Source organism: Misgurnus anguillicaudatus, chromosome 15 (genome assembly GCF_027580225.2).
Source record: "Misgurnus anguillicaudatus chromosome 15, ASM2758022v2, whole genome shotgun sequence".
NCBI lineage: Eukaryota > Metazoa > Chordata > Actinopteri > Cypriniformes > Cobitidae > Misgurnus > Misgurnus anguillicaudatus.
In genome coordinates this window covers 10,573,012-10,594,055 of record NC_073351.2, presented here as the reverse complement: position 1 = coordinate 10,594,055, position 21,044 = coordinate 10,573,012, and the positions used below count along the sequence as shown (strand labels likewise).

Below are 21,044 nucleotides of genomic sequence, written 5' to 3'. Positions count from 1 at the left end.
TTCGGCTCGCCCACCGCGCTGGTTTAGGGGTGGGGCCGCCCTTCTCCTCCTGGAGGTATCTATCACAAAGGCAGATTAATAGCAATGCATTTCCAACATAATCTGAGTACTCACATCGAGGCCCGTCTCAGTTCCGTTTCACTTCGTCTCCGTTTACAATGTATTCCTTTCTGTTTCCCTTTCAGGTCCCCGAATATCTTTGCCACCATACAACTTCAGCCTGTGGGAGAGAGAGTCCAGACAACCACCAGCGGCACGCCAGACGGGCACAACACAGTGCTTCAACACACCAAACAACAACCCCAAACTGTGATTAAACTTTGTCTTAAGTACTGCCCTGTTTAGCGTGTCCTCCAATCACCAACCGCTCTTCATAATTAGGCACAGGTGCATCCAATTCGGCGATTTTCCCGCCCGCGGCGCTTACCAGAAGTCCGGTGTTCGTTTTTTCCGGTCCGGGCGAAAACGCTTCCGGGCGGAACCAAGCTTCCATAATTTTGGTTCCGCCCCAAAGAAAAAAAAGATCGTCACCTTGTGACATCATTACAACCAAACGCAGATCGTTTTTAAGGCGGCTGGTTCTGACATTCATGTGCAATGTGTGTAACGAAAGCTACCTATTTAAAGTCAAAATATTTAAAGTTTATAGTATTACTATTGTTTAACGTATTTTATACTTAATTTTATACTTATGTATATAACTCAAAAATACCCAGATGAAAATGAACCATGCTTTTACTATAGTAAAAGTGTAGTAACCATGTTTCTTTCGTTGGAATAATAAAGTTTAATATTTGTACAGCCACATTACTACAAATAAGCAAGAGGATCAGTGTGAGCTCCTCCCTCCCGGACGCAATGGGTTGTGGGCAATATTAGCCGTTAGAGTGTGCATTCATTGATCTGCACTTCGAATTCTAAACGGAAATAGTAGACCATCCGGGATCTTTGGGATACTCATTACAACATACTACGATTTGGGACGTACTTATTCTAGTTTCGAATACTATTTAGGACGGATATAGTATGCGAATTGGTACTCAGCATACGAGTTGTCCAGTGGAAAATACCACATGAGGGGATGTTCATGTGCATTTTCCACGTCGGCTTTTGGTATTTACCATAATTATTATAGCACGTAAAGGCAGCAACATACACAAACGTGTTCTCGGGTACTGCGCGTGCATGTTGTTGACACGGTAAATATATTACACGCATCTCATTTTATCAGTCTTTAACAGTACAATATCTGGTTTATAAAGCAGGGATAAATGGTTAAGATTGAGTAAGCATGTTACTTCGTCACATGTGTTGTTTGTTGTTTAGCTCTTGCAGCCAACAGTTACGTTATAATAAATGTTATAATCAATTTTTATAAATTATGTCATCGATCCAGAGTTAGTTAGATTTATAAACTGTAGCACTTTCGATTTGTATTCGCTTTTATATCCAGTACAGTAAATTTAACTTTATACTATGGTAAAACAAGTTCCTCAGGTCTGAAGTATGAGGGCTAACGTTAACTTGGTTCACTAAAATCTGTTTTGTGTAATCGTATAACTTTTAGCTCATGTAGAATTATTAAACGAAAGCGTTAAATGTAAAAGTTTTACTTTGTGGCGTCATGGTGGATTATTTCCGCCGATTATTCTCTTCCTGTATTTACAAGACAAAGACTGTTTACTGTTCTTGCTGTTATATTCAACAAGTCAAACTGTTTTAAGCTTATTTAATGCATTAACACTGTTTACATCAAATTAATCTAAATATTTAAATGCTATAATGACATATATAATGAGAACACCCCTGATAATCATTTGCATGTTCCTGTAAGTACTTGTAAACACAGTTCTCACATTAAAAAATACTGTAGTAAACTTTAGTATTTACTATAGAAAACTGTAGTTTACTGTAATATATTAAATTCATTTTATAGTTTGTTAATTTAGTGTTGTGTAATATTAACTGTAGTTAATTGATCAAATGCAATAAATATTGTAGTATAGTTTAATATTTACCATAGTAAAGTACCCAGGAATTGTACTATAGTAAATACTAAAGTATACTACAGTATTTATCATGTGGAATAGTATACAGTAAAAATTATAAATGTCTTAATGAAATATTCACAATGAAAGTGCACCTAATCAGTTGTATGCTCCTGAAAGTACAGTTTCTGTATCCACCTTTTTCTTGACATAAATGTGGGCGCGCCATCTTTGAGCATTCCTGTTTATGACTTCTGGTGAGCCACTAAAGCTAATGGTAGTCTATTGCGAAGTGTGCCGTTTTGACTGGCTGTTTAATGTTTATTATGAAATCCAGGAAGACCGACATAATTAGTGCAGTTAGGAGTTGCCATAATAGCTAATACAAACGCAGCAAATCTCTACAAAACATTTGCTTCAGTCATAATTCACAAGAACTGAATGTGTATGTGGCACACATGCACTCATGATCTGTATTTACAAATCCATCCAGTAAAACCTTTCATAGAAACTGCCAGTAAACAATAAATACAATAATTGTTTAAAAACAACTAATATTATGCTGATAAAAATATGCTGATTTAGCTGATTTATTTATTCTGTTACTATATATTATTACAAAGATGCGATTACAGTACAGAATATATATGACATAATCTGCTTAGTTAATGTTTATAATAGTTCGTAATGTGTTTGCATGTACTTTTTGTTATGTTTTAAATGAAAAAGCAAACTTTAAAAAGTAAGAAAATAATTTCATAAGCTCATGTCTCCACCGCATAAGAAGGGATGTAATAATATTTTCATAAGATGAAAACAATACTCAATACATGTAGTAGTTTAATATGTTTATTATGGTTTGTTCAAAAAACGTACAATGTGTTGAATAAGAAAGATACTGCTGACTGTGTCGGACCGCGTGAAGCTCGACGTCGCCATAAACAAGTCCATTAAAAATTGCCGTTTGAAAAAACTCACCAGTGGGACAGTTGTGACATTTTAAACCAGCCCCTGAAAAGTTAAAAACACGAAATCTTGGTAAATTCCATGTACAAACACTCGACTGACTTTCACATTGTAAAGCTGGTTTCAAGGTATACCAAGGATTTAAAGAGTCAATGTTTAAAAACCACTAACATTTTCTGTGATACCGTTTCCAAGGTATAAGTTGTGTTTACACAAAATTAATAAAATCATTAAGTCATGTAATTTACATTTGACATTACAAAATATATATTTTTAAAAGAAAATAATATAAAAAATAAATTATAATTTTTAAAGGCTTTATTTTTACCCGGCATACATATTGTATGTTGCTTAAAAAGAAAATGTATTGTGTCTAGTTAAAGGCACACCACGGAACTTTTTGGCCACTAGGGGGCGCTAGGCATGTATTTTTCACGCCTAGCGCCCCTAGAGGCCACAAGCGCCGCAGCACTGTCGCAAAGAAAAAGAACTGGCCAACCTTAAAACTAAACCTTGAAAACGCTAAACGATCAACATTTTGAGGCATCAGGGAGAAATGCAGTCATTTTACAACTTTCTGATGAGGAACTCGTGGCAGAAGCCATTTCTCAATCTGAAGGTTGCAGCCTCCGAATGTCGTATTTCTAAGCTGCATACGTCATCAAGACTGTCTTATTTCAGAATATTAACATTAATAAAGGTGACTATTATACTTAGTTAATCGTAAATTGTTGCAGTATGCTTATGACTTGCGTATGTAATGCTCAGTTTACCTTAATGGGCCAGGCTTGATGACGTATGCAGCCTGCATGTTTGACCTCCGGAGGCTGCAGCCTTCCAATTGAGAAACGACCAGAAGTATTTCCTTGCCTTTTTCCAAACAAATATTATTGCATCGACTCTCTCTCCCTCGCCACCAGGATTTTGCGCAATGGCGCTCGTATTTCCTCTCTTTTATGTGAAAATTGTCGCTCCAAATCCAAGTAAACCGATGCGTTTAGGTCTGCCGCTTTGTAATACGTCGCGTGAGTGACAGCGGAACGCAGCAAATGAGGAAGAGAGAAGAGAGAAACGCTCGGATCTGATTGGTGAATGAATAGTATTTGGTTTTACACTGTGTTATTTGATTTTACACTGTGTGAGTTTGAGCAAGTTTGACTGCTATAGCATCCTGGATTGTAATGTAAATATAAACAGTAAAAGAAAGGTAAATATGTGAACACGTGAATGCAGCATCTGAATACAGGGAACTATATGCAAGATAATCGCCGTAATTTATAAAGAAGATCGCATTTATGTATGAATCAAGATCGTGAGTTTATATAAAAAATTGCCTTAAAGGGGAATCGAACCCAGGTCGCCCATGTCATAGGTCCATGACACTAACACGGTGCCACAGAGTCAGATATTAGAAGTTGCTCTCTACACTCCTTAAGTAGCCTCCAGCAAAATTCACGTTAAAAAAATATTGTGTGGAGGAAGTGACATATGCCGTAAAGCAGTCGAATTTTGTAGGTTTGTTTGTGCTCTGGTTACTACCAGAAACCCTAAGTTTTAAAGTACGAGTAAAAACTATACAGACCCTGCCAGGCTATGGTAGACATGTCATTCAACCTATTTAAAGTCGATGTACTATCACAAGGGTCTTGAAAATGTATTATGAAGGTTGAAAAATTACATGGTGTCGCTTTAAAAAGTTGTTTGTATACGTAGGCGTTAAAAATAACACATTTTAGTAATGCAATGTCAAAACCGCAATACTGGTATTTTTGCTTAAGGTTATCCTACCACCAAAATCTCATACCGGCCCATGCCAAGTAAAGATACTGATATATCTCTGTGCTTTTATATTTGCGCATTGAAGACCCATCACCTCCGATCAACAACACGAAATGATTGAATGTATCTTCATATATCAAGCCACTTCTTAATTTCATCCTCACACTGGTTCATACATGGCAGGTGTAGTAAATATTAACTGTTTAAATGATGTTTTATGCGTGCTCCCACTACACGGTTTTCTACCAGCTGGCTGTTGAACCACAAGTCTCGCACAGGAAGGGAAAAACGTCACATCACTTACTTCCGCGTACGAGAAAAAGGTGGATGCATAAGAAATACAGGCTTCATCATAATGCCGATAGTTGTTATACATTAATAGTTAGCATTTAGCACATGCTAGTGCATACTATCTGTCCTAAATAGTAGTCAATAGGTACAGTAAGTATATGTCCTAAATTGTATAATGTTGAAATGAGTACACACCTACTATTTCAGGTTGGCTACAGATTCATGCACACCTTAAAGGGATAGTTCACCCAAAAATGAAGCTTCTGCGGTCATTTATTCACTCTTACGTTTTTTCAAACCTGTATCAATTCATAAAGTTCCTGCTTGAAGAATGTCAATTTAAAAAGGTCAGTGGTGCCCCAAAAAAATGTTTGGTTACAAACATTGCTCAAAATTCAGCAGAACAAACAATTTTATACAGGTTTGCAACAACTTGAAGGTGAGTAGATGATAACAGAGTTTTCATTGTTGAGTGAACTATTCCTTTAACGGTCGATATTACCCACAATGCTGTAGAAAAGATGGTTGTGAAGCAATCACAAAAATTTCATTTGATTACACAACCAGCCATTGTTTTTCTGAATCAACAGGAATGATTTACACCAAGAAGCAAGAAGATGAGTGATGATATATATGAGGTCCCTGAGGGGACAGAATATCGTTACTTGGTCCAAGATGAAGAGCAGGAGGAGATCCAGTACGCCCGTCGCCACTACGTCAATCCATTCCTGGTGGTGTCCCGCAGGTGTATTTTCCTCATTGGCTGCGGCGTTCTGTCCCTCCTCTCTCTTGCCGGATACCTGGCTTACATAGCCGAGACCCCTCGTCTGGGACGTGCAGAGGTGGAGACAGAGTGCGGTTGGCTGCGTGGTCACCTAAAAGATGGGGCATATTCTTTTAAGGGCATCCCATATGCCGTACCGCCTGTGGGTGAACGACGTTGGCGCCCCCCGGAGGACCTGCTAAAGGCGGGAAAGTGTTGGGATGGCGTCTACGATGCCACCCATTTCCGCAGCATATGTGCGCAAGTGCAGCCCCTGCGTAAGAATGGAAAAGTTTTGGGGCAGGAAGACTGCCTGCACCTCAGCGTGTGGACGCCGAGCCTTCGGCCCGCCAAACCCTTGCCGGTCATGGTATGGATCCACGGAGGGTACCTCCACATGCTGAGCGGCCAGGAAAAAGGTTACTCGCCCACCGAAGAACTGGCGGCACGGACGCAGACGGTGTACGTCAGTATGAATTACAGGCTCAATGCGTTCGGCTTCATGGCACTGAAGGTGCTCAGGGAGGGGTCTGCCACCAACTCTTCAGGTTAGATCACCGAGCGCTGTCCGCATGTTACGTCTGTATCTGTCCAGGTTATTCAGTGCTGCCGTCTATCTCAGATTCCAGCGCTTTACTCCATTAACTTTGTTCTTGTCCAGTTTCATGCTGTGCCATATTGAAATTCAACGAGTTGCTCCGTCTAAGATGCTGTTATTTAGAGACATTGAGCTACAGAATATTAGTTCATTTACTGATATGTTTCTGTTTGCCTTTATAGGAAATTATGGCTTCATGGTGGGGATGCAGAAAGGGTTACCATATTTGGCCAAAGCTCAGGTAAAGAAATATGCTTTGGGCCATGCAAACTATTTGGAAAGTGGGAGGACATGATAATGAATAGGTCTTTGAAAAGCAGTGATTATCTCACAAATATTAAAATGTAGAAATGTCTAAAAGTGTGAAATACATGCAAATTATATTTATTTGTTTCCTATGCCTTTGAATAAGCATACACAGTGCAATTTGCAATACCATTATAAGCGTCTCTGTGCAGCCTTTGTGTTATGATGTCTGTAATTATACAAAATATATGAAAACCTGAATGTCCTGTCATTTAAAAATGTCTTGCATAACAAAAAGTGCCATCTATAAACAAATAATGATAAGCTTAGACATACAGAGATATAATTTCACTTTTTATTGTTTGTATGAAGTCCCCTTTTAGCATGCAGTATAGTTTTTTTACGTGTACGCAAACGCACGATTAAAAGCACAGCCTTGCAAAGTACAGTTTATTTGACTCGTACACAGTCGTTCGACGTATGCACATTGCAACAAAATGCAATGCGATCTCCTGGGCTACATACAAAATTCTCCTGTATGTACGCGTACAATGTACGTGGGTTTTCAAAAATCTGGACCAAGTTTATCTATTTTTTATCTTAATTGTGCTGTCAATTATTTTCTCTCTCTTTCTCTTTGCACTAAATTGCAGTGTTGTGGTTGGATAGTGCAGATTAAGGGGCGGTATTATTATAAGATCTCCTTATGACAGAGAGAGCCAAATTTCAATGACCTAATTTTTCAAGTGCTTTCAGAAAATGATTTACCAAAACTAAGTTACTGGGTTGATCTTTTTCACATTTTGTAGGTTGATAGAAGCACTGGGAACCCAATTATAACAATAAAACATGGAAAAAGTCAGATTTTCATGCCATGGCCACTTTAAAACAGAATATTAAAGGAAAAAAGAGATATAAATGTGTACTATTTTATCAATCACTGTGTTAATAATCTCTCTCCTTGTGGTCATAAGGTGGGACATCAGTTTGGACCTTAATGATGTCACCGCTAGCCAAAGGTCTCTTCCATCGTGCGATCGACATGAGCGGCTCGTACGTTTATAACGCCTCCCTGGAGTCGGCCGAAAGAGACAACTTAGAATTCCTGAAGAGCACCGGCTGCAAAGATGCCGTCTGCCTGCGAGGCCTGAACATCACTCAAGTCCTTCAGGTGAGAAATTTATGTCCCTCCACAGCAGGCAGAGGTGGTATGTAACGCGGTACATTTACTTCGTTACGTGTACTGGAGTAAGATTTTGGAAAATGTGTACCCTTAAGAGTGCGTTTAAAAAGGGTACTTTTGCTCTTATTTGAGTATATTCTTAATGGAAAATTTGTACTTTCAATTTGTTACACTGTGCGGCATTCCTTCGTTACTGTATTTTAATAAATGAAATATTGAAATATAATGAAATATAAAATAATATACGAAACGTGCATTTGATTTTAAAATTGCTGTCTCGTTTTTCTGGGGCATTCGCGAATTAATGACTCATTTGAGTCGATTCCTTACAAAGTATTGCAAATAAATGAGTCTTTTGAGGCGATTCTTTACTAAGCAAATGGGCCAAACGTTTTGAATTGGTTCACGAATCAGTTTGAATGAATTGTTCAGATCGCTGCAAAGACTGAATCGTCTGATGCCGTTTTACTCGTAGCCTATGGAGAAACAAGCAGAATATAAACAGTGTTGGATGCCGTTAATATGAATTTACTAATCTTTTAACTAAAAGCAAAACTTCACACATAACATACGCGCGACCTGTTCGTCGTCAGACACAGTTAAACACACGCAACCTCCAGAAGCATTGTAGCACAGATCATCCATCGATGATTGACGTCTGATTGGTGTATAATGTACTGTATGATGTAAGTGCTTCTGACAACACACACGTGACATGAGATTCACAACATAAGAAAGCATGAGTTTTGTGTAAAATCAGTTTGTATCATGTAAGTGTAGACTGGCAATGTCTTGAAGGAAATTTTCTAATTAGTGAATGCAAAACTCTTGTCAGTTTACTTGTCTGATATTTCAGCTATAAACTACATCAACAGTGAGACTAGAGTTAATTGTAAAGAAATGCTTGTCTATTCTGTATTTGTATTCTTTAATAAAAAACTCAGAGCTGTTCTCTTGGGAAAAGGAGGTTGCAAAAAGTATTGAATAAAAGGGTATGATTAATTGTGAGCAGTGTGTATTAGAGAAAAATATTTCTCTCATAATGAGATTTTTCCCCCATTTAAATTTTGTATTCTCCAATGAAAGGTTGGATTTTTGTAAATTTTTTTAAAATAATAGATCAAAAGTAAAAAACTATGCAGATTTATTTTCACAGCCTTCTTTGGTCATATTTACAAAGGGTATGAGTAATTTTGAGCACGACTGTATATATTTTTAATTTCATTAGTAACTAGTAACTCGCTTCTTGAGTATCAGACATCCCAACTTGCAAAAAGTCATTTCAGGGAGCTAAACCGAAGCCCCCTACCCCCCCCCCCTCAAAAAAAAAAAAAAGAAGAGAAAAAAAAGGAGGACAGGATATGACATTTCAAGATATAAAAGCATAATATTAATTTCTAGAGGCCTATGCAATTATTGGTAACACTTTACTAGGTCTCATTTGTTAACATTAGTTAATGTATTAACTAACATGAACTAACCATGAGCAGTACATTTGTTACTGTATTTGCTAATCTTTGTTAACGTTACATAATAAAAATACAGCTGTTCATGGTTTGTTCGTGTTAGTTCACAGTGCATTAACTAATGTTAACAAGATTTGAATAATGTATTAGTAAATGTTTAAATTAACATTAACAAAGATAAAAAATGCTTTATAAATGCAGTTCATTATTATATGTTAACTAATGTAGTAAACTAATGTTAGCTAATGAACCTTATTTACCTTATATGTTACCCAATTATTTGTTAATTATTTTACAATATGTAGATTACTTTTACTTTTTATATAAGCTGCTTATAATATTTATATAAACTGTTTTATTTATATTCTATTGCAACTTTAAGCAGGTCTAAGGAGTTTGTTGTTTTCATGTAGCCTTGGCAACTACTAGTAGCCAGCCTGAAAAATATGCACATGATATTAAACTTGTTGAACTCAATCAAAGAGTATAGAAGCCCTCTTTGACTCAATGTCAGTTCGGGAGAAGAGATAAAAGCCCGCCCACACTGACAATTGATTGGTTGATTTACCGGAGCAGGCCAATCAGGATGCTCTCTGTCTTACATGCGCTTAATGAGGCACACTAGCACACACACACGCAAGGTCTCCCCCTCCCTCTCTGCCGTGCGCGTCTACTCTTTCTTGCTCGCTCTAGATTCCGGGAGATTTTAACTAATTTGCGGGCATCAGGGAGCCGCTATCAAAATAGGAACTTCCGGGAGACTTGGGATGTCTGGAGTATTATTATTTTTATTTCATACTTTATTACTTTTACTCAAGTACATTTTAAAATCATGTCTCTTACTTCTACTTGAGTAATTAATTGTTTAGTTACTTTTACTTAAGTAAAGTTTTTGGCTACTCTTTCCACCTCTGACAGCAAGTCATGGCTGATTAACAACAGCCACAACCTGCTGGCCTATTCATCTGTGAAGTCTTTTTAATAAATCATCAAACTTCAACCGTCTGCCAGATCAGACTGGCTCGATAAATTTACAATGAAAGTCCAGGTTCAGGAGACATCCCGCAGGTTTAAGTGTGGTAGATGGTGGTAATATCTTACAAATGGATTTCGCGGTTAAAATAATGTCCTTTCTTGGACTCAGGCAATTCCGTGGCAGCAGTACCCATCCTGGGCAGCAGATGAACTGGTCGATCTTCCGGTGAAGGGTCAGTTTATTGGGCCGGTGTGTGTAGTTGATGGTCATGTTCTCCTCGAGCCTCCATTTAAGTCCTGGGAGAAGAGCGGAGCCTACAATGATGTTCCTTTTGTGGTTGGAACAACAGAACAGGAAACTGACTATGGGTACAATTGTTAACTGTGTCCACTTCCAGTTCGGTTCCTAAATATGATTTGCGTTTGAAAGACTGGATTTGTACTATTTTCATTGTTTTTATAGTAAATATGGTGATGAATACATGTATTTAAACTCTGAATGTGATTGTATTTTTTAAACTCCAGTCCTCCATATAAGAACATCTCAACATGGACATTGGGGGACTATAAGTGGTTTGTGAGAGGTAAGAACGTCCTAGGGGACATTTTAAAGAAGTGTACATTATGGCCGGTTTCCCGGAGCTGCCTTCATTTCAACATATCGTAACATACAGTGAGGAAGGTGGGTGTTTGAACGCCCTGCTGTTTTGCGGGTTCTCCCACTTGGAGGTCATGGAGGGGTCTGAGGTTTTCATCGTGGGTGCGTGTCCACTGTGAGGGACATGGTCTGGAAAGGTCCGGAAGTCACAATGTGTGATTTTTTAACTGTTTTTTGTATGATACAGCTGCAAATAAGTATTTGAATACCTGAGATAATCCATGTTAATATTTGGTACAGTAGCCTTTGTTTGCATTTACAGAGATCAAAAGTTTCCTGTAGATTTTCATCAGGTTTGCACACACATTGCAGGAGGGATTTTGGCCCACTCAGTCAGGTTTCTGGCCTGTCGCTGAGAAACACAGAGTTTGAGCTCCCTCCAAAGATTCTCTATTGGGTTTAGATCTGGAGACTGGCTAGGCCACGCCATAACCTTGATATGCTTTTTACAGAGCCACTCCTTGGTTATCCTGGCTGTGTGTTTCGGGTCATTGTCATGTTGGAAGCCTCGACACATCTTCAATGCTCTAATTGAGGGAAGGAGATTGTTCCCCAAAATCTCGCAATACATGGCCCTGGTCATCCTCTCCTTAATACAGTGCAGTCGCCCTGTCCCATGTGCAGAAAAACACCCCCAAAGCATGATGCCACCACCCCCCTACTTCACAGTAGGGATGGGGTTCTTGGGATGGTACTCATCATTCTTCTTCCTCCAAACACATTTAGTGCAATTATGACCAAAAAGTTATATTTTGGTCTCATCTGACCACATGACTTTCTCCCATGACTTTGGATCATCCAAATGGTCATTGGCAAACTTAAGACAGGCCTAGACATGTGCTGGTTTAAGCAGGGGAACCTTCCGTTCCATGCATTATTTTAAACCATGACGTCATAGTGTATTACCAACAGTAACCTTGGAAACGGTGGTCCCGGCTCTTTTCAGGTCATTGACCAACTCCTCCCGTGTAGTTCTGGGTTGATTTCTCACCTTTCTTAGGATTATTGAGACCCCACGAGGTGAGATCTTGCATGGAGCCCCAGTCCGGGGGAGATTGACAGTCATGTTTAGCTTTTTCCATTTTCTAGTGATTGCTCCAACAGTGGATCTTTTTTCACCAAGCTGCTCGGCAATTTTCCAGTAGTCCTTTCCAGCCTTGTGGAGGTGTACATTTTGTTTCTAGTGTCTTTGGACAGCTCTTTGGTCTTGGCCATGTTAGTAGTTGGATACTTACTGATTGTAAGGGGTGGACAAGTGTCTTTATGCAGCTAACAACCTCAAACAGGTGCATCTAATTGAGGATAATAAATGGAGTGGAGGTGGACATTTTAAAGGCAGACTAACAGGTCTTTGAGGGTCAGAATTCTAGCTGATAGACAGGTGTTCAGGTACTTGTTTGCAGCTGTATCATACAAATAAATAGTTTTAGGAATCGTGCATTGTGATTTCTGGATTTTGTTTTTGGATTGTGCTTCTCGCAGTGGACATGCACCTGCGGTGACAGTTTCGGACTCCTCCGTGATTTCTGGGTGGGAGGGCTTGCGGAATGGCGGGGTGTTCAAATACTTATTTTCCTCACTGTATATCAGTGCCATTGTTTTGTCTCAAGATGCAGACCAGTATTGTTTTTTGTAAGGTTTGTTTGTAAAAACTACTTCAATTTCCTAATATAACTAAGGTCTAGTCCTGGATTAATCTAAACCTTGTCCGGTAAAACTGTCCCTATGAGTTGGTGTTTCTTCTTAAACACTTTTCTGTCCATCCATCATTTAGAGAAACTGATGCCTTTTGGAGAGAACGTGACCAATCAGGCCCTCGAGCTGTACGACAGTTCGGCACCATGTAATACCTCTGATCGATGTCTGGAGAGACTCTACACCACCATGAGCTCTGACATGAGGGTCACCTGCCCCAATAATGACCTGGCTAAAAGAGCTGCAGGTGCAAATTCGTGTTTTTTTTTAATCAATTCATTGGAGTTTGGGAGCTTTAACAGCATTTAAAATATTTTTGTCATTATCTCATCATTTTTTTTCCATATTCAGTTTTAATATATATACTTTGACTGTTGTTAAACTGTATTCCAGGAGCTTTGAAGAGCCCAGTTTACCGTTATGTAGTGACTTACACACCATCGAAACAAGCAAGCGTCTCCAGCTTGCTTCCATTTCCCAGTCGCTTTGCATTTCATCTTCTAGATAGCCTGGCCTTCTTTGGTGGTCTTGAAATGGCTTTGGGAAACCTGTCACATGCTGATATCAACTTTCAACAAGAGCTCACCAAGTATTTCCTACATTTTGCCAAAGAGGGTAAGCTTTAAAGAAGAGTTTCTATTAACTTTAAATCTATTGGGGCATAGATAGACCCCAAACTTGTAAAGAGCGATTGCATAAGGAAATATACATTATTTATATGGAAAACTATATAATGTTTTTATTTACTTCTCAACTATAAATTTATGTTGTGTTTTTGTGGAAATTTTGAAGTTTTTTTACCTATTTACTGCACAATTACTTAACTAGGCCATAAATTGGCTCATAAGAAATGATTTTTTAAAGGAAAAAGTAGAAATGTAGAAAATTTCTGATTTATAATCAATTTACTTTTTTTTTTTAAACAAAATGAAAAAAAATTCAATGTGGGGTCATTTTGACCCCAAACACCTTAAACACCTTTTTTTACACAGATCTGTTGTATAGGACATGATGTTGATATCCCTTAATGCTTACTTGAGGCACCAATGAGACTCTGTGGGATGATCAATTGAGTGACCCTTTGCCACACTACTCCTCAGCCCTTCCATCTCCTGAGGTTGATCATTTCGCGTAACTCAGCACATAAACCCCTGACATGACCTAACCTCAATATCAAATGCCACAAGCTCACGCCAACCCATTTGACTAAGGCCAGAGGCCCCACTGTCGTCGTTAATGCAGGTTCAGTGGCAAACGGTGACAAACTACATGCCACAATTACCCAGCAACACTAGACAATTGTTGATATCCCTAAGTTAATACTTACCTGAGGCATTGTTGAGACTCTGTGGGCTGGTCAATTGAGTGATGGCACCCTTGGGTTGTCAAGTGGGCGCCCTCCTTCCTGGGTGTTTCGCTGATAGGCCCACGACACCTCCAGAGGTTTCAGCAGTGAATCCCAGCATCCCAGGTTCACTCCCTAGGTGCCATCAACTCACTTGAAGACCCAAGCGGAGTCTTTTCTATTCACCCACAGCCACTGGCTTCCCTTTTCTGCAGCCGCGGAAAGGTCTTTGACTGCCTGCCGGTGGGCCTTTCCTCGCACTCCCATTTCCCTGAGTAGCCTGGATGTTGAGGTGGCTCTGCAACCTACTTTCACTTGGCGTACCTTCACATTCCAGCCTTGTTGTTGCGCATCGGTTGCAAGTTCAGCGTACCTCAGCCTTTTCCGTTCATAGGCCTCCTCCAATGCACCCTTTCAGGGCACGGTGAGCTCAATGATGTAGACAAGCTTGAGCGAGGCTGACCACAAAACAAGGTCTGGTCGCAGGTTGGGGGCTGCAATTTCAGCTGGGAAGCAGAGTTTCTTGTTCAAGTCTGCCAACATCTTCCAGTCCCGTGCTCTCCCCAGCTGACTAGAGTCTGATCTTATGGTGGTGAGGTTGGCTTGACCCTCACCCTCCCGAACAAATGGTGTTGGCTGCCACTGGGATGATGGGGGAGGAAGGGCATTCACACTTGTCTGTCGACTTTCCAACACTGCAGCAAGACACCTCAGCACCTGGTTGTGCCGCCAGGTGTAAAGGCCTTGGCTGAGGCTGATCTTGCATCCCACTAAGATGTGCTTCAGTGTTGCTGGACTTGTGCATAGAGGGCACGTGGGGTCCTCAGCATACCATTGGCTTAGGTTTGCGGGAGAGGCAGGACATTGTAGGCAGCCATGATGGTAAAGCTTGCTCTGAATGCCTCCATCTCCCACAGCTCTTTCCAGGAGATCTTCCTCTCCTCCACTCCTTCCCATGCCATCCACTTTAGAACAACCATATCAACCTCAGTTTCTCTTTTGTGCATGTTTAGATTTAGATTATGTTTAGATTATTTTGGAAAAGTCACAGAGTTTCATGCCAATCAGAGATGTCACTGTTATAATAGAAAGGAGAGCTTAGCAGTGCCAGTCCAGTGCCATAATGCATTGCAGGCGCTCCACAGTCACATGAAAATTTGACTTTTTCCAACCCAGTAACTAAGTTTTGGTAAACCATTTTCTCCAAGCATAGGTCATTGAAATTTGGCTACCCTTGTGATGTCAGAAGGGGATAATACCACCCCTTAATCTCCACTATCCAACCACGGTACTGGAATTTAGTGCAGAGATCAGCTCATTTGCATTTAAATGGACACCCCCAAAAACTGCACATTTTTGCTCACACCTACAAAGTGGCCATTTTAACATGCTACAATAAATTATCTATATGGTATTTTGAGTTAGAACTTTACATATGTACTCTGAAGACATCAAAGATTTTTTTGACATCTTAAAAAAGTCCCCTTTAATATTTATAGATATATCAATCAAAATTTTGTACACCGTCAGAGAAAATGTCTCAAGCAGTCACTGGGATGGTACCCTTTAGAAAGTTCCTAATGTGTACCATTTATGACAGATATGTGTATATTTAAACTAATATGTGAATGGGTTGTTGGGTGCAAAGATGTAATTTTTGAGAAGGTGCTACCTCAGTGACAGCTAGAGACCATTTTTTTGAACATTTATTCTGACAGCGTGTATAATAAATGACATTGGTGGAAGTTTTATACTGTGCCATGTTTCTCACTCCAATGACAAAATGGAAAGTATTTTTTTTGACTTGAGTTCATAATTTTCCGAACGCATTATCTTTGCAGGTAAGATGCCAGAAGAGTGGTCGGAGTTTCCTTCACACACTGCATTGCTGAATGAAACCGTTTCATTCGTAAGCAGCTACTCGGCCCAGCGATGTGACCTGTGGGAGAAGAACGGCTTCTACTCGTACGCCTGGATGAACTGAGCCACATAATCATGGGATTTATCGACCTGTCCACCACATTTTCTCCGACCTGTGTGACATAAGCAAAGCTTTACTGGGTGATTATGTAGCAGTATCAGGACTTTTCTGAGTGGGGAATGTATAACGCTTGCATTTACATGATCCTAGAGGTAAATATGTTGGGGAAATGACCAATGAGATCTCTTTAATATGTAAATATATATGAAATGGTTTCTCCTAGACAGCAATGAAATGAAATGTATCTTTCTAATGTGACATAAAGACCCCACTAATGTCATGTGTATCCTCTACAGAGGAGGATTTACTAGTGACGTGCTCAGGTTTGTTATGGTGAGAAAGTCTTCAATCAAATATATGAGAGATTTCAGCTCAACTCTTTTGAGCTATGCTATTCACATTCATTTGATAACTTTAAAGTCAGTATCACCAATTGTGAATTTTGATTTTAAAAGAAAATGCTTAAGTGATACATAAATAAGATATCCATTAACATGCGAGTTTAATTTAGCTACACACATAGATGGCAATTGAATCAGAAATCTCCATTATTTAGGTTGTCATTGCTTTTTTTAAACACTATTTGATTATAAACTAATAATAACAAAGAGTGTTAACAAAAATAGGTGCTATGCTTTAAGTAAATCCAAAGCTTTGATGATATGAATGAAAACCAAAGGATGTGGTCATCATCCACACTAACATCATTCATTTCTCTGATCACTCTCTTTCTATTTAACTGCTATAAAAACAACACTGGAAGATGGCGTAGCGTTGTATTGATCTTTTGTTTGGACGCGGTAGATCCTTGCTATTGATGCAATAACTGTTGGTGACTTTTATGTAACTGTGATCAAAGAGTCTTTTAGCAACCCGAACAGAGGCTTTTAAATCTGGACTCTCACGCTGTCTCAAGTGCCGTCAAGCTAAATTTGATCCAGGATCAGTCGATTCTGCTTTAGCATCATCTGAATGGAGAGACGGTCTTAGCCTTGTACAACTGGATTAAAGATACATGTTGAATAGGAGGCACATTAAAGCACTGACCCGTACACGGACACTTTACTAAGGTTTCCAGGGTCAAACCACTGTTCATTTTATTTTAAAGGGTTAAAGGGATGGATCTACACCACTTGTTTGTTCCACACTACATAAGCTTTAAGTCATGACATGATTTTGTGAGTCTGTGTTTATTGAATCAAAGTCTTTAACTGGTTTTGTTTGGGGATTTCAATTTTTATTCACATAGTTCTCAATAGATTCTTCTCAACAGGCTACAATAAAAAGCTTTTTGTTTCAGGTAGTTGTCAGATTTTTGTCTTTATTGTCAAATTAAGCATTGGGATACAAATGGACAGGCAGACAATCTATGAAGAGTTCAAAACAATCGTATACATTAATGGTATAACCCCAAGGAAAACTAAAAGTACAAATTGTAATGCATGTACTAGGAAACAGTATTGCACATGCATGTTGCCAGAGAACAAAGCAAAGTACTTTACTAAAACTGGTGAATTTTAAATAAAAATGGTCGTTAGCTGTCATCATATTAAATTAATTGAGTGACGCGTGTAATGCCAGCACTAGTATTAACTAGTTTCCATTCATTGATAAAGCAGGTACCCAGAAAGCAGATGATTCTGCCCGGGGTCGTCTGCTGTCTGGGTACCCCTGCCCCAAAACACACTATTGGTTGAACCAATGATCCATTTAGCGCCACAGAAATTACACTTCAACCTTTAAATTTATCAAATAACCTAAAGTCGGGTTGGTTTTTGCTTCTTGAGGATTTTGTAAGGGATAATCCACAGCTAGCCATGCATTAAAGGATTTTAATGCATGACGTGCCTCTACGAAGTGCGTTAAAATCCTTTAATGCATGGCTAGCCGTGGATTATCCCGCTTATACCTTGGGTATTTGCCAAGTTAAAAACAAGTTAAAGCTGTAATTAATGTTTACAATGTAAATTTTTTTTGAGAAAGAGAGAGAGAGAGATGTGTGCGCGAGTTACCTGTGGCTGTTTGCGTCTCTACTTTAAAGTCTACAGTCCCCTCGTTGCTTAAGTATATAGCTAACTTGATGATTCTTTAATGGATTTATTAAAAATATTTATGAATGACAGGCAACACTGACATGCATTACATTAAATGAAAACAAAAACAACCAATTGGAAATTTCGAAGGGATGTTTTAAAAGAGAGAGAGACAGAGAACTGAAAGAGAAGAGAGAGAGAGACACAGGCATCTCACATGGATCCTTCATGCCTTGTTACCACTGTGCAGGCTGGTGGTGTAATGGTGTGGGGGATGTTTTCTTGGCACACTTCAGGCCCCTTAGTGCCAATTGAGCATCGTTTAAATGCCACAGCCTACCTGAGCATTGTTTCTGACCATGTCCATCCCTTTATGACCACCATGTACCCATCCTCTGACTGCTACTTCCAGCAGGATAATGCACCATGTCACAAAGCGTGAATAATTTCTAAATTGGTTTCTTGAACATGACAATGAGTTCACTGTACTAAAATGGCCCCCACAGTCACCAGATCTCAACCCAAAGGAGCATCTTTGGGATGTGGTGGAACGGGAGCTTCGTGCCCTGGATGTGCATCCCACAAATCTCCATCAACTGCAAGATGCTATCCTATCAATATGGGCCAACATTTCTAAAGAACGCTTTCAGCACCTTGTTGAATCAATGCCACATAGATTTAAGGCAGTTCTGAAGGCGAAAGGGGGTCAAACACAGTATTAGTATGGTGTTCCTAATAATCCTTTAGGTGAGTGTACAGTGGACTAACAATTCAGGTCACAAACGTACTTTGGGGGTCCAGAGGCAAATCCGGGCTCATCGAACATTTTCAACTTGGTGCCGGTTGAGGATTTGACACCTACAGGGGTCTCCTGCTCAATCACCTACATGTCAGCAATCACAGAGTGAGACACAGCACTGGAGACAATCAAGGACACCAAACAAAGTGAGATAACACAAGCCTCATTAAGGTGAACTTCACACGTCCAAGACAACAACATTAGCATAACATATGGCAGCATCTACACTCCTTATTAGCTGGAGAAATGTTGATTCTGTGCTTAAAGTGATGATGTTTAGATTATTAAGCAGCTTATGATAATGATGTCACACACAGGGTGATGATGCTCAGGTTATTAATTAGTTGGCTGTTGTGATGTCATGTTGTTTACATGCGGATAATAGTAATGTTACAGTCTGGGTATGTTCAGGTTATTCATTTGCTGATACTTATGATGTCACACTCAAGGGTGATGATGTTTGGGTCATTGATTAACTGATGACAGTGATGTCACACTCATGGTGATGATGCTTGGCTCATTAATTAGCTAATGATAGTGATGTCACACTCAGGGTGATGATGCTTGGGTTATTAATTAGCTGATGACAGTGACGTCATGCTCAGAGTGATGTTTTGGGTTATTAAGTAGCTGATGACAGTGATGTCACACTCAGGGTGATGATGCTTGGGTCATTAATTAGCTGATGACAGTGACGTCATGCTCAGAGTGATGCTTTGGGTTATTAAGTAGCTGATGATAGTGATGCTTCACTCAGGGTAATTATATTTGGGTTATTAATTAGCTAGTTACAAAGACGTCACGCTCAGAGTGATGTTTTGCATTATTAATTAGCTGATGATAGTGATGTCACACTTAAGGTTTGGATACACTGCAGGATTTTATGGAAGACCATTAGGGCAAAAACGTGTTTAAATCACGCGTTTACGCAGGTCATAGCATCAAACACACTGTTCATTGATTATGCTGAATTTCTGACACTGTCAGAAAACTATCGCAGGCTGTCTTTGGACGCAAGACCACTGATTAAGAGCCACGATCACAGAAATTGCCTGGGACAGCAAAAATTTTACAGTCTAACCCGGGCTTAAGGGTGATTGTGTTATCAATTAGCTGATGAGGTCATGCTTGACTGGAGTTATGTTATTAAGATTACGGCGTGTCTTTACCTCCTGTTGCCGAATCCCATGCCCAGCCTCCTCGCCTGCTTTTTCTTTTCCCCTTCAGGCTTTTCAGTTTCTTCTCTTCAATCTTTCTGTCAATCTCCAGCTCTGTGAGTTACAAGGGAACATGATCGAAATAAGCATTCTGTGCTACAACCGTGATTGCAGCATTAAAACCACCAACCATCTTCACAAATACAGGATGACCAATTAATCATTCAAAGGTGAGGGTGAACTAAAAGTACCATCAGACAGAGTGTGGTTGAGCTGTGCTTTGTATAGAAGACTATACATAGACTCCTCCGCGTGTTTCTTGGCCTCGGCAGCCTGTTCCTCACGCATCTTCTCAGCCACCTGGGCCTGTTTCTCAACATCACTGAAGCTCTTGCTGCTCACTTTCTGGGCACCAAGACCCTTTTTAGCTCCAAGCTGCAAAAATACCTTAATTGTTAAGCTCTACTGCCATACATTAGCCAGATTAATCTCATTATTATTAAAAGGACTAATAATGTGGTAAGTCAAGACTTTAAATGATTGCATTGGATTTTACTGTGGCTGGAGGCAGAGACTGTGGTGTGATCAAAAATAATGTTATATGCCTGGGCACAAGGGGACAGTAAAGGGCTTCCTAAGAGTACAGGGAGAATTCGTGAGTAAATAAAAAGTGTGTATGCCATGTAGATGTGCGCTGCTGCTTCTTTATTATATATACTAAGAACCCAAACACGACATGATATTAGAAGTGGTGCATCACTGAGCCAAAGGCTAGCGGATATTATATGAGAAGGGGGAGAAAGTAAGAAGAAACTTAGCAAGCATGTCGCAAGCACAAAGATGACAGCAAGCTGAACAGAACGATCCTCCACAACTTTCTGCTAAAGCATTTGCAACGCTTTCAATAAATCAGCCGGAATCCTTCAGCTTTTCGAAAGCCACAAGACTAGGAAAAGTGGATAAGACTTATATGATGGTTAAGATGGTTCAAGCGCTTCAGAGTGGCTAGCAACCTTGATAAGTCGTCTGACGCGTATCAGGGGAACACGCTTATTTATTGCATGGGGGACGAGGCAGATGATGTGCTAAAAGGCTTAACATTGACCACAGAACAGAAACTG

The 21,044-nt window shown here is 39.6% G+C and overlaps 1 protein-coding gene across 1 annotated transcript; it reads left to right on the top strand.

Annotated features, from left to right (window-relative positions):
* The first annotated feature begins 904 nt into the window (after positions 1–904).
* Positions 905–17,237, top strand: LOC129419356 (para-nitrobenzyl esterase). Its single transcript, XM_073853358.1, is given in 9 exon segments — positions 905–1,199; positions 5,615–6,353; positions 6,519–6,626; positions 7,606–7,802; positions 10,425–10,624; positions 10,781–10,839; positions 12,688–12,855; positions 13,002–13,223; positions 15,795–17,237. Coding segments are annotated over 8 exon segments (1,809 nt in total). The 5' UTR covers positions 905–1,199; positions 5,615–5,641; the 3' UTR covers positions 15,938–17,237.
* Positions 17,238–21,044: the final 3,807 nt, after the last annotated feature.